This window comes from Terrapene carolina, unplaced genomic scaffold (genome assembly GCF_002925995.2).
Source record: "Terrapene carolina triunguis isolate 2854851 unplaced genomic scaffold, T_m_triunguis-2.0 Scaffold31, whole genome shotgun sequence".
Lineage (NCBI taxonomy): Eukaryota > Metazoa > Chordata > Testudines > Emydidae > Terrapene > Terrapene triunguis.
Genome location: NW_020664382.1, coordinates 1,731,278 through 1,743,940, shown reverse-complemented (window position 1 = coordinate 1,743,940; position 12,663 = coordinate 1,731,278). Strand labels below are relative to the sequence as shown.

General features: G+C 42.1%; 1 protein-coding gene across 1 annotated transcript in view; it reads right to left on the bottom strand.

The window, feature by feature from the left end:
* LOC112118284 (C2 domain-containing protein 2) overlaps window positions 1–12,663 on the bottom strand; it is a 43,651-nt gene that overhangs the window by 8,180 nt on the left and 22,808 nt on the right. Inside the window, exons 8-11 of the mRNA XM_024216535.2 lie at window positions 11,147–11,208; window positions 7,755–7,882; window positions 6,861–7,032; window positions 3,425–3,538 (exon numbers count right to left, since the gene is read on the bottom strand). Coding sequence (XP_024072303.1) covers window positions 3,425–3,538; window positions 6,861–7,032; window positions 7,755–7,882; window positions 11,147–11,208 — 476 coding nt within the window. The remainder of the gene's footprint in view (window positions 1–3,424; window positions 3,539–6,860; window positions 7,033–7,754; window positions 7,883–11,146; window positions 11,209–12,663) is intronic.

Below are 12,663 nucleotides of genomic sequence, written 5' to 3'. Positions count from 1 at the left end.
CTGAGGCTGGGGCCAGGAGTGGAGGCCACGGTCAGGCTGCAGTCGGGGGCCAAGACTGGAGCGGGGACGGAGCTGGGGCCAGGAGCAGAGCCACAGTCAAGAACCGGGGCCACGGCTGGGAGCAGGGCTGGAGCGGAGCTGGGGATGGATCAGGGCTGGGTGGCGCTCCATCACCACCCCTTGTGAGCTAGCCTGGGTCCCGCCCCCTCAGAAGGTTCCTCCATGCTCCCCTGTGGGGGGAGCACCCCACAGTTTGAGGACCCCTGATCTAGACTTTCCCTGACAGGTGTTTGCCTAACCTGGTCTTAAAAACCTCTTTGGGCAATTTATTCCAGTGCTTAACCACTCTGACAGTTCGGAAGTTTTTTCTAATGTCCAACCTAAACCGCCCTTGCTGCAATTTAAGCCTATTGCTTCTTGTCCTATCCTCAGTGGTTAAGGAGAACAATTTTTCTCCCTCCTCCTTGTAACAACTGTTTATGTACTTGAAAACGGTTATGTCCCCCCTCAATCTTCTCTTCTCCAGACTAAACAAACCCAATTTTTTCCAATCTTCCCTCATAGACCATATTTTCTAGACCTTTAATCATTTTTGTTGCTCTTCTCTGGACTTTCTCCAATTCGTCCACATCTTTCCTGAAATGTGGTGCCCAGAACTGGACACAGGACTCCAGCTGAGGCCTAATCAGCGTGGAATAGAGCGGAAGAATTGCTTCTCGTGTCTTGCTTACAACACTCCTGCTAATACATCCCAGAATGATGTTTGCTTTTTTTGCAACAGCATTCACTCATATTTAGCTTGTGATCCACTATGACCCCCAGATCATATTCTGCAGTACTCCTTCCTAGGCAGTCATTTCCCATTTTGTATGTGTGCAACTGACTGTTCCTTCCAAAGTGGAGTACTTTGCAATTGTCCTTATTGAATTTCATCCTATTTACTTCAGACCATTTCTCCAGTTTGTCCAGATAAATTTGAATTTTAATCCTATCCTCCAAAACATTTGCAACCATTCCCGTCTTGATATCATCCGTAAACTTTATAGAAGTGTACTCTCTATGACATTATCGAAATCATTGATGAAGATACTGAACAGAACTGGCCCAGAACTGATCCCTGCGGGCAATGTTCCCTCTAATTTTTTCCATCCATGTGCGGAATGAATTTTGTTATGTGTACCAATATCGAGGTAATGTGCGGCACCAGTAGAAACAAAAATAAAAAATATATATATTATATCTAGATTTAAGTTACCATAGGGATAATTACTCCAGCCAGGACAGGTTAGGCATTTTAGAACTCACTACTGACTGAAAGAATTAAATTTAAGCATAAGAGAGAAATAAAATAAAATGCACAGACCAGTCAAAAAACTAAAAGAATAAAATTACAGAGAATATATGTACAATTCAGGAAATACCAAGAAGTAACAACAACACAAATATGTGTTGTAGATGAGTGTGAAAGAGACTGTGTGTGTGTGTGTGTGTGTGTGTGTGTGTGTGTGTGTGTGTGTGTGTGTGTGTGTGTGTGTGTGTCAGAGAGCTGCTGGGGAAGTCTATGAGAGACCATGCGCTGTCTTTTTAAGGCACTCACCAGAAGGCTCAGACCATAGCAGCTGCCAGCAGCTCTCCTGCTCCTGAGCCCTGTCCCCTCTCCCCTGCTCTGTGGAGATGGCATACATGGGCGGGGGCGGCGGACACCCTGACATCAGCGCCTCTCCTCCTCCCTCCTTCCCCCTCCCCCATTCTGCACAAGCAGGAGGGTGCCAGGAGCAACTGGCCAGGGGCTCCAAGGCAGAGGGCAGGAGCAATGCGGTTGCAGAACAGCAGGGGGAGGGGCATCTGAACACATGCTGCCGTGCGTGGCTCTGCTAATCAAGTGTGTGGCACCTGATTCGCTCCTGGGCCACCACGCGACCGCACAGCTTAGAGTGAACACAGCGTGCAGGATCCCACTCGATATGCCCTTCAATCTTGACTGTGAACCAATGATAACTACTGTCTGGGAATGGTTTTCCAACCAGTTATGCACCCACCTTATAATAGCTCCATCTAGGTTGTATTTCCCTGGATTGTTTATGAGAAGGTCATGTGAGACAGTATCAAAAGCCTTACTAAAGTCAACATATACCACGTCTACTGCTTCCCCCCTTTCCACAAGACTTGTTACCCTGTCAAAGAAATCTATCAAGTTGGTTGAAATGTTATAAATGAAGTAAACAAATAGGCCTTAAAGAAGCCTAAGCCAAAACAAAAACAAAAATATTTAAAGTAATCTGCATGAACTCCAGTCACTGCACTGACGTACAACAGCTTACCTATCATGGATCTTTGTCCTTGGGCCAGCAGATCTTCATCGTCCAGCAAACCCTCCAACTGTTTCAGGAACTGTGTGAATTGGCTCCAGAGAGTGTGCTATGTACTCTAATCTCTACCCCAAAGGAGCAGTAAATTCCATAGCATGTGCCATTTAAAGATGACATAATGAGTCTCTACCATTATTAATTTCTATGATACTATAGTTCCAAGAAGGGAGTGATGTTCACTGTGACACAAGGAGTAAAGGACACAAGGACAGTGGATAAAGGAATTTTTTTTTTTTTTTAAAGTGCATTTGCAGGAAGACATCCACAAGACCATATAAATAAGGACACTGAAAATTCAAAATATGGAGGGGAAAAAAAGGTGTTTGCACTTATATACACTTGAAGGGCTTGGGTCTATATTTAAATACATTAAAAAGCATATGTAACCACATGCCAAAAGTGAATTCAAGAACGGTTCTACCACCACCATCCCTACCTAGTATTTTAAACACACTTCATCTTCTATCTCCTGGGTGATTTACAAAAGGTAGAGAAGCAGGCACAGTGAGGATACACGAGTTGCTTAAGGTCACAAATGAGTCAGTGGCAGAGCTAGAAGAGAATCCAGTCTTCTGACTTCCATAGGCGGTCTCTCTCTTCCACTAATTTAGACACAAGGGAGAGTGCACCTCCTCTGACAGGAGGACTCAGCAGTGGTCCCACTTACAAGGGCTTTTGTGCACCATCCCCTCCGGTGGAAGAAGTTTAGGAACTGTGGATTAGGGAGTCTTTGTACCTTCCTAATTCCATGGAGCCCAGGGATGTGTAGGAAAGAGACATTTAGTTGACAAGTAAAGAGGAGCCAACCTGGCTGCTGCTCCATTGGCTTCCCTTCTCTCCTAACAGCACAGCTCCTTGACAGATTTTCAGGAAGTTAGGAATTAGTTACACGCAGACTTCTACACTAATTGTAATATTTACTAACATAAATGCTATGATACCTGCCAGAAGGCACTAAGGCATGGGTCCTGTTGTTAATTTAATGTTTTAGGATAATCTATGGCATAGCAGAGAAAAAGGGATATAGATACAGGCTTTGGAGGTTTCTCTCTTACCTGTATCCGAAGAGGATAACACTTTGCTGACCGGAGCACCTTGACAATGGATTGCTTGAACTGAGAAATCCTTTTCAATCATTTTCTCTTTAGCATGAGTTTTCACAGGAGAATCTGAGAAGCAAGTTTCTCATTTATTATCTCTCACCTAGATACTCTGGTGATAGGTATTTTAGAAATGTGTATAACAAAAATAATGGGCCTCTGAAAAAGTGCTTTTACTGATACAAATTACCATTTGAAAAAACCTGTCTAGTATAATTCTGAGCAAAAGTTCTGTCACTGGTAAATGCCAAATCTTCAGTCTTAAAATGAGCTAATTTTTCTGTTTATAATTTTGATTTTAAAACATTCTAGACAAAAGAGCCAGGTAAATAAAACTAAAAAAAGTTTGTGCAATGATTTGATGACGGTAACTCATATTTACATTTACACACACAACATTTTAAGAGGGTTTTAACTTCGTGCCTGTCACAGAAGGGCTAACAACACTAGTTACAGCAAGGCACAGTCTGGACCAACACTGGACAAGCTTCCTCACACAACATTGCCAATCCACTTTAAAAATAGTTATAGCTATCAGGATTAGAAAGAGCCAGCCAGGTCTGTAATAAGCACAGACTCTGTCAGTCTCATCAAGTTGTATGGTAGTGTTGTAATGTGGACAAGCATCCACCAGAAGCCAAACTCATTTTCATTGTGATCTAAGACGAAAAGTCTAATATTATAAATAAAGTGTAGACATTACTGAGTGCTCTGAGAGCAACAACAACTAAGGTAAGTGACACAGGGAGCTCTTGGTGCTGACTGGCAGAGTATGTAGAGAGTGCATACAGTGTTAAAGGGATCCCCTGGGCTGGCTATCTGCATAATAATTCACTGAGGGGTGATACGTGGGGTCTCTACCAAGAGTTGGTAGCCCACTGGTCATGATAATCATTGAGAAATGTATGTGCAGATAATACTTAAAGGAGTTATGTATCTATACTTAAAATTATGTTTTTAAGGTCTTGGAGTTAAGGGAGGTCACCAAGAGGTGACATACCTCAGAAATATTCCTTTCAGGCAGGAGGTAATTAGCACCTATCTCCCTGTCCGGCCTATTGTGTATTGTATGCCTCGTGCTGTAGGCCTGTTTTCAGGCTCAGGGCACATCTTCACTGGCAACGTTAAAGCGCTGGGCGCGGCAGCACTTTAATGTGGCTTGCATAGTCGCAGCATAGCGCTGGGAGAGAGCTCTCCCAAAAACAACCACCTCCACGAGGGGAATAGCTACCAGTGCTGGTGCACTGTCTATACTGGCACATTACAGCGCTGAAACTTGCAGCGCTCGGGGGGTGTTTTTTCACACCCGAGCGAGAAAGTAGCAGTGCTGTAAAGTGCCAGTGTAGACAAGCCCTCAGTCTGAATTGAGAGATTGTGAAATTGAAGAGAGGAAATCTACAGGAAGAAACAAACAGCAGGGGGTGTCCTGTTCATGAATAAAGACCAAGGACTGGTCTGGTTTATCTTGAGCCAGGTCTATACTTATAGACCTGTATTGGTACAACTACCTCACTCAGAAGCATGAAGAATCCACCCCCTGAGCGATACAGTTATGCCAGCCTGACTCCCTATGCAGACAGTGCTAGGCTGACAGGAGAGCTTCTCCCACAGACACAGCTACCGCCACGCAGGGAGGTGGATTAACTCCACTGACAGGAGAAGCTCTCCAAGCAGCGTAGTAGCAGCTTCACTAAAGCCTTACAGTGGCGCAGTTGCACGAGCGCCGCTGTAGCACCGTACGGGAAGACAAGCCCTTAGAGCACAAAGAAACACAGAATCCTTCAAAAGCGAGGTGGCAAACTGACAACATGCAGGTCTCATGAAAGAAGAGTCAAAGCCTATCTGGCTGTAAAGCGCTGCAGGGATTTTGGGTGAGCAGTACTTTATTAGACATGAGAGGATCTTGTTAAATAAGTCCCATCTCCACAAAGAGAGCTATGATTCTATTTTATATGTAACCATTTGCATACAATACTTCTACTTGCTACTACTTGAATCTCTGTGCTTGGGTGAATAAACTTAGATATGATCTCAGCATAAACATAGCTAAGTGCTGTGTGTTTGGTGGCGCAGCGATCTGAGGTGGAACTGGTAAGCTGGCATATACTACTTTTTTGGGAGAAATGGATTTGTGCATACTGCAAGTGACCAGTGGACCAGGAGCTGGCTGCTACAGGGAGACACTCAGAGAGTTCAGGGATTGGACTGTGCCTATCGCTAATCAGCAGAGTACCAGCGGTGCCTGTAAGGCCTAGAGAGGAGGGCTTATGTTGCCCGTGGCCAGCAGAGTTAGGAAGCTGACTCCCGGCAGGCACAGTCAAGGATTCTTCATCCTAAGGACAGGGAGTAGCAAGGTGCCTCACAACCTCGGGTTACCCCAGGGAAGCGTCAGTAATCAAACTGTTTAATAAGGAAGATCCCTGTCAGGAATCCTGGTCAGGTGTGAATAGTAGCTTAGAAAAACACCAATCCATACTAAAGAGTTAGGGGCAGAGGAGATAAACAGGTCAAGAAATACAGAAGTCAGAAGTTAATAGTTTTAAAGCAATGCATTTTCCATATAGGTAATATGGTTTACTTATATCCTCTCTCGTGGGTATGTATGCAAATGGGGATGTGGGAGGGATAAAGAGGGTGGAAGAAAAGTGGGTGACTCCACATTTTCTTCCCTTCCCCCACGTGACTGACAACAGAAGTAATATACTTCAAGAAAGCATTATGCATGTTAAAGCAAGGTACCCCCGCAATTTCAATTTCTGTTCTGGTAATGCTGTCCTGTGTCTTTTGCACTTGGTCTATTTTTTTTCAAGTTTTCTATACATCACAAACAATCTGACATCTCATAAGAGCACCCACGTTAGCAGCTTGTTGTGTGTTTTTAGAGGGTCACGTGCCATCTTTTCGCAGGGGCAGACAGATGATCACCTTGACAGGGTGTAAGAAACACCTCAAATACAATGGATTTATACATTAATAGCAGCATCATACTATCTACTCTACCCTACTCTTTGAGATTCGTGTTTTCAAAGGGAACACACACACAAAAACCCAACCTCACCAAAGAGAGACACCCAACATTCACAGTACCAAGCAAAGGAAGTCATGATCATTTCTCACCTTACTTACCAGGAGGCTGATTCTGCTCCCACTGAAGTCATTGGCAAGACTTCCATTGACTTCTGTGGGGCAGGATCTGGCTTCATGCAAAAGAAATATTTTATCCAAAGTAACCAGGACCACATTAAAAACAAAACCAACCAACACCTAAATAGAACTAGACAATATTCTTTTTTCTTTCCCCGTCCCCCATAGGAACTATACTCCTAAAAACCAGCACAAACCAAACAAACAATCTTGGATTTGCATTTTAAAGTTTCACTGATGTCTTCACCTGGGCTCAGTGCAGAATGTTTCCCTTCAAGTCGAGGTTTGGTTTTCACAGCAGTGACAGTAGTGACTACAGTCCCACAAGGCATCACGGTTCGATCCTTTTCTATTTTTGTGGCAGGAAGCTGAGCAGGAACTTGCCAGGACTTTGACTCATTAGGTTCTACATAAGAGAACTAAAAAGAGAAAAATTGGTAATTAAAGTAATAATTACACCTTAAAAGGAAAGAGAGATACTTTGAAACAGCAGCTGGAATTGTAGAGTGGACTAGATCAAAGCACACTGATGAACTGTTAGTGCATGCTAGCAAGGTGTCCACAGACCTTTAAGCATGCACCAGGGTAGTGTGGGGCAGATTGACACCCCAGCTTGCCATGAACTAAGTGTTCGTGTAGACAAGCCCTTAGAAGACTCAAATTATTCCTTAAAGCTTTGTCCATAACAGTCGCAGCTTTTGCTTTAAGTAAATAAATATAAGTAAATTAATTAATGGAGATATCTATCTCCTAGACCTGGAAGGGACCTTGAAAGGTCATCAAGTCCAGCCCCCTGCCTTCACTAGCAGGACCAAGTACTGATTTTGCCCCAGCTCCCTAAGTGGCCCCCTCAAGGATTAAACTCACAACCCTGGGTTTAGCAGGCCAATGCTCAAACCACTGAGCTATCCCTCCCCCCTTAGGTAGGGTATGATTCACTGTTACCCTGCACCTTATGCAGTCACTTACACAAGTACAAAGCGAGTTCACAACACTACCATTTTGATTAAGTAGCACCACACTCAGTTGGCACTTCTGTAAATTGTTACAAAACATGCTGGGCAATAGTGTATTGGGCCTGTATTCTTAAAATGGACAATCTGACAGTCAAAAAGTCAACAATAAACATAAGATGTGATACCTCTGCAGTGACCGATCCTAACACAGGGCTATGGCCGCTGGGCCTGCTTGTCAGTGCAAAGCTTTGTTGTCCAGAAGGCTGTTTCCTGAACAAGTCTAAAGGTACAGTTGCCCATGCTGAAAAAGAACCTAAAATAAATGAAAGTGACATAGTAAAGTCTTGTCTGAGCTGTCAATATCTTTGAAGTTATTTTGAAAAGGTGGAAAGCAGAAGCCATTACTACTTCAAACTGCTGAGGCACCTAATATTGCAAGGCATTATCTCTGCAGCACAATAAAGTATTTACTTTATAAAGAGACAGGATTATTTGCAGAGGAAATTTTTAAAGAAGGATCTGTAGTTCTTGCAGGCTAGGTTTTTAGAATAGATATGACACCGCTTGACAGAAAATTAGGCAGATACTAATCATTAATAGTTCTGCTGTTGTTGTTTTTTTAAATAATTTTTCCTCTGCATCCAGGACACTTGGAGAAAACAAACAAACAAACCAACCTCTAGAGATTCTGAACACTGATGAGACTGTTCAAAATACAATCCAGCTGAATTCTTTCATTTTCTCCTCAACTGCCCTTGTCTTGTATTTCATAGAGGGTGCTCCCTGGATTCATTTTGGATTGGCATAGCCAACTAAGAGTACTTCCTTATGTTGGTCTTAGAGTGCAAGTTTAGAGTCTCTCTCTCTCTCTCAGATATCTTATAGTTATGTTAAAGTGGAATTCTATTGTTAACAAAATTAACATGATGCTAAAACTTTGTTATGTAGGTCGATGGGCAAAATCCTAGCCCCTTTCATGTTAATGCGAGTTTTGCCACTGATTTCAATGGAGTCAGGATTTCACTCCATTAAGTAGTCAGGATTTCCATATTTCAGGGTGACAAGCGTTTATGATTCTCTTTACTGCTGTGCTACAGCCTAGCTTCTTCAGCTGACACAGAAAGGCCCTTTTAGATTAGTCTACTATAAAAGACGCTCACAACACTGACACCCCTTCTATCCAGTAAGCCCCACCCCATGCAGAATGTTCACCGTGAGACGGGAATACCATTATTCTTCAGTGTTGCTATCGATTTTACACGGAAGGCACTCAGATGCCATGGTGAAAGGCAGCAGTATAAAACTCTACGATAGATGGACCTACATTAAAGTTAGACGGCTGCCATCATTTTCCACATTCCTCTTACTAAGATTTAACAACCACTACCACCACCACCCACATATACAATTAAATATTACTTTTTCAGAAATTTTATGTCTGCTATTTTATATTTATTTATTGTTAGACTTTTTTTAAGCAAAAAAAATAAAGTAATAAAAATGTGCCATTAATGGTGTATGGTATGTGTAATGGTTGACACATCGTGAAAGACTGTTATTAAAGACACCTACAAAAAATCTGTCCTGCCCAGGTAAGTGATAATACATACTTTGCCCCCTTACTGTGAAGTGTTAATGGCTCTACATTAGACCGGTGTGAATTTTTTTTGGGGGGGGGGGGGGGGATTTCATTTGTGTGTGGGTCTTTCCATCCTCCACATCTCTGTATATATGTTTTTGACAAAATGGCTATTTCCCCCCTCACATTTGTTTGCTGAGGGGAAAAAAAAGTTACTTTCTGTATGTTTCTGATACACAACCATTTCTCCCCCAAAACTGGCTTATTTCCACTTAAAAATCTGTGGCCCAACAGAGCTTTTAAAAACAGCCACAATTACCAAAAGTGTAACAAAATACAAAACTCACCCACCCTTGTATGGTTTTCAGATAGTTTTGTAATTCCTTTTTGCCAACCTTGAATTTAAAAACACATTCTACATGACTGACATAGCACTCTAAATATGGCTTTGATAACAAGTTATTAAATATGGCTTACATAAGTTATATTGGATAAGGGTTTAATTAATACGTAGGAGGCAGAAGGCTGGAGGAAAGGTGTGTAGTGTTTACTTGGTGGGGTGTGGAAAGTTTATCACAGTACTCTAACTTGGTTTTGAATCATTATTAATCTAAAGTTAACTAAATTTGACAATACTGAAATAGAAGAGAATAGCTAAGACTCAGAAAGGATGCTTCCATTTTTACAGAATAATCCTGACATATTAGCAAACTGACCCATGAGGTGTAACACGAAATTTAGAGTTTCTACCTAAAGTGAAGCACTAGGATAGAGAAATACCGCTCTGGTACAAAGTACCATGGCTCATGTAAAAGTTGGGAAACTGAACATTCCCTTTGATCTTAAAACCTGCCTACGCCATCCCCTCGCCAGCAATCCAAGAAGAAGAAAAAAATATGCCTGCGCCTCTCCTGATGAAGTAGAGAGTTACTCTGCAATGGAAACATTTTTCTTGTAAGTAGGGATAAGGAGCTCTACGCTGGGATGGTAGAATCAGGTATAGTAGCGTACAATTCCCTACAGTCAGTTTGATTATACATAAGTGGGATTATGTGCTTGGAAACAGCCAGTTTTGGGCAGAAGGGAAGTCAGGATTAGTCGGGATTTCTTTCTATTCATCCACTCAGAAGAGGTGGATGTATTTTTCCCTTCTCTGGCACAAGAAGTTTTATTTGAAGTTTTATAAACACAAGACTATTCAGAGTTGGTAAGCAGTTCCAGACACAAGTGGCACAAGAGTTTGTTTCTGGGCTATGGTAAGCAGTCAAACTTTTGCACTCTGTGTAGAAGTCCAGGACTGTTCTGCTGACCTGCCAAACAGTAAGTGGGTCTCATAAGCCCATTCAGGAACATAAAACATGAGACGTCTAAGGCAAGAGAATATTAGAGGGTGGAACCATAAAAAAACACCAGCCAAGCTCAAGACAGCACTCAGACTCAAGTCTTGTTTGTACATTCAGTCCTGCCTTAGGGCTTTGTTAAAGAATAAAGCAAAACCCAGGAATACAGAAAAGCATTTGCACAGTGCCATCCCTTGTGTCAATGTTTGGGGACAGAAGGAAACAGTGAAAAACCCATACCCACTTCGCAGCAGGAGGTCATCTAAAACTGCCACTGGAGTTAGCCTTTGATCTATAATTTAAGTAGCTAAGCCCTAAAGCAGAACTGGGTTTACAAACATAAATTTAATTCTGAAATTCTTCCTGGGTTGGCTTTTTTTTTTTTTTTTTAAAATGGTCCAAGCCAGCAAAACTCCCGGCTCCTCTTTCAAGGGTCTCTTGCCCCAGCGACTATCAGCCTTCTTTGTTCCTGGAGTTATTGAGGCGTACCTTATCTGACTACCAGGGTTAGTCAGCAGAACAGGTCTACATTAACTGCCAACTTCTGACAGTTTCTTACATGATCTTATTCAACTGTGTAAACAAAAGAGGATTTATTTCAAGAGCTCAGTAATGCCCATGAGGGGACCATGCAAAAGAATTCAGTTGCAGTACTTACTATCCAATTTCCCATCTTCCAAGATCTGCAGTTGTAACTCTTTTGATTTGGCATTTAATTCACTGTGGAATAAATAAAATGATGTCAAGCCTTCAAGGAATTTTCATTCCTACTCCAGTTATTGTACGGAGAATGTTTCTCCCATCTTCATTTTAAATCACTCTTTACAGAAGGCTTTATATTATGTCTCACACCTTGCATATTGCACCATACAGTGCAGTGTTATTGTCCAGCCAGTGGAAAGTATTAGACAGCATTTACAGCACTCTGCCTTTCAAATACTGTCGAGAAAACATGTGACCCACTTCTTGAATTCAATTAACTTGAGAGAAGGGAATGCTGGGGTGGAGCCTAACCTTGGGTCTATCTAGCTTCCTCACTAAATTTAGGATTGCCAAAACATTTCCATTATAAGAGGGCCTTTTTTCAGTTGGTTATAAACTTTGCCTTTCAGGATGAAGTTTTCCATGTCTGTGCTCTACCCGAAGACTGAGAAACAATTCCTTCTGCGTACAGCTGAGACAACAACAGCTCCCAAATTCATAAGTCAAGAAGATGGAATAGATCCAGTGGTCTATTAAAAGTGGAGTAGCATCCTGCCAATGTAAGATTATTTTAATAAGGGAGGTAAATATTACATTTAAATAAATAGTTTTCTGGCATAGATATCTGACCACTGACTGTGAAACTTCCTGATTTAGAAATCATTGGTGCTTCCCTCTGGTATTTTCTCTAAGGGTCCATATTATTTTGGCACAAAGTTAGAATGAAGGGACACTGTAAGAGGATGAGAGTAAAGAACATGACATGACCAGCATGAATCATTAGACACAACTGCTTTTGGTACAACCTGTGGTGCTTTATGCAATATACAAAAAAAGACAAAAACAAAAACATCACACCCAAATCTATCAACTGGGCTGTTAAAGTATATGGATATTGTGAAATTTCCTCTAAACTTTATTCTGTTCCTTCTGCAATTATTATAAGAGTTCAGTGGAGAACTTTAATATTGGAAACATGTTTCAATATTGGAAACATGCTTCTATTCAGGTGGGAACTTTCTCAGTACTGAGCCACACTTCCAAGGAAGACACAGGGTGCCAGCAGGAAGGGGGGTAGTGTTGGCAATTCAGTAGGTGGCACTCTTCCCATTGAGCCAATGCACCTCGTTGGGGGTGGTTTTATTTTGTCGGCGGGAGAGCTCTCTCCTGCCAACGAAGAGCAGCTACACTGCATACCTTACAGTGGCACTGCTGTAGCGACACAACTGTGCTGCTGTAAGGTGTGCAGTGCAGACATAGACCAAATCCTGACTACTTATCATCATTAAAGAACTCATAGGACTTTGCAAACTTATCTACCTTAGGCACATGTAGAGCACCCATCACTATGGAAAGCATACCATAACTATGGTGTAATGACCAAGTTCCAGTTAAAACAGTCATCCTGCTCACCTGAACTCCCCACTAACAGATAGCTGAAGCCATCTGCAAATACAGTATATGAAGTTCATA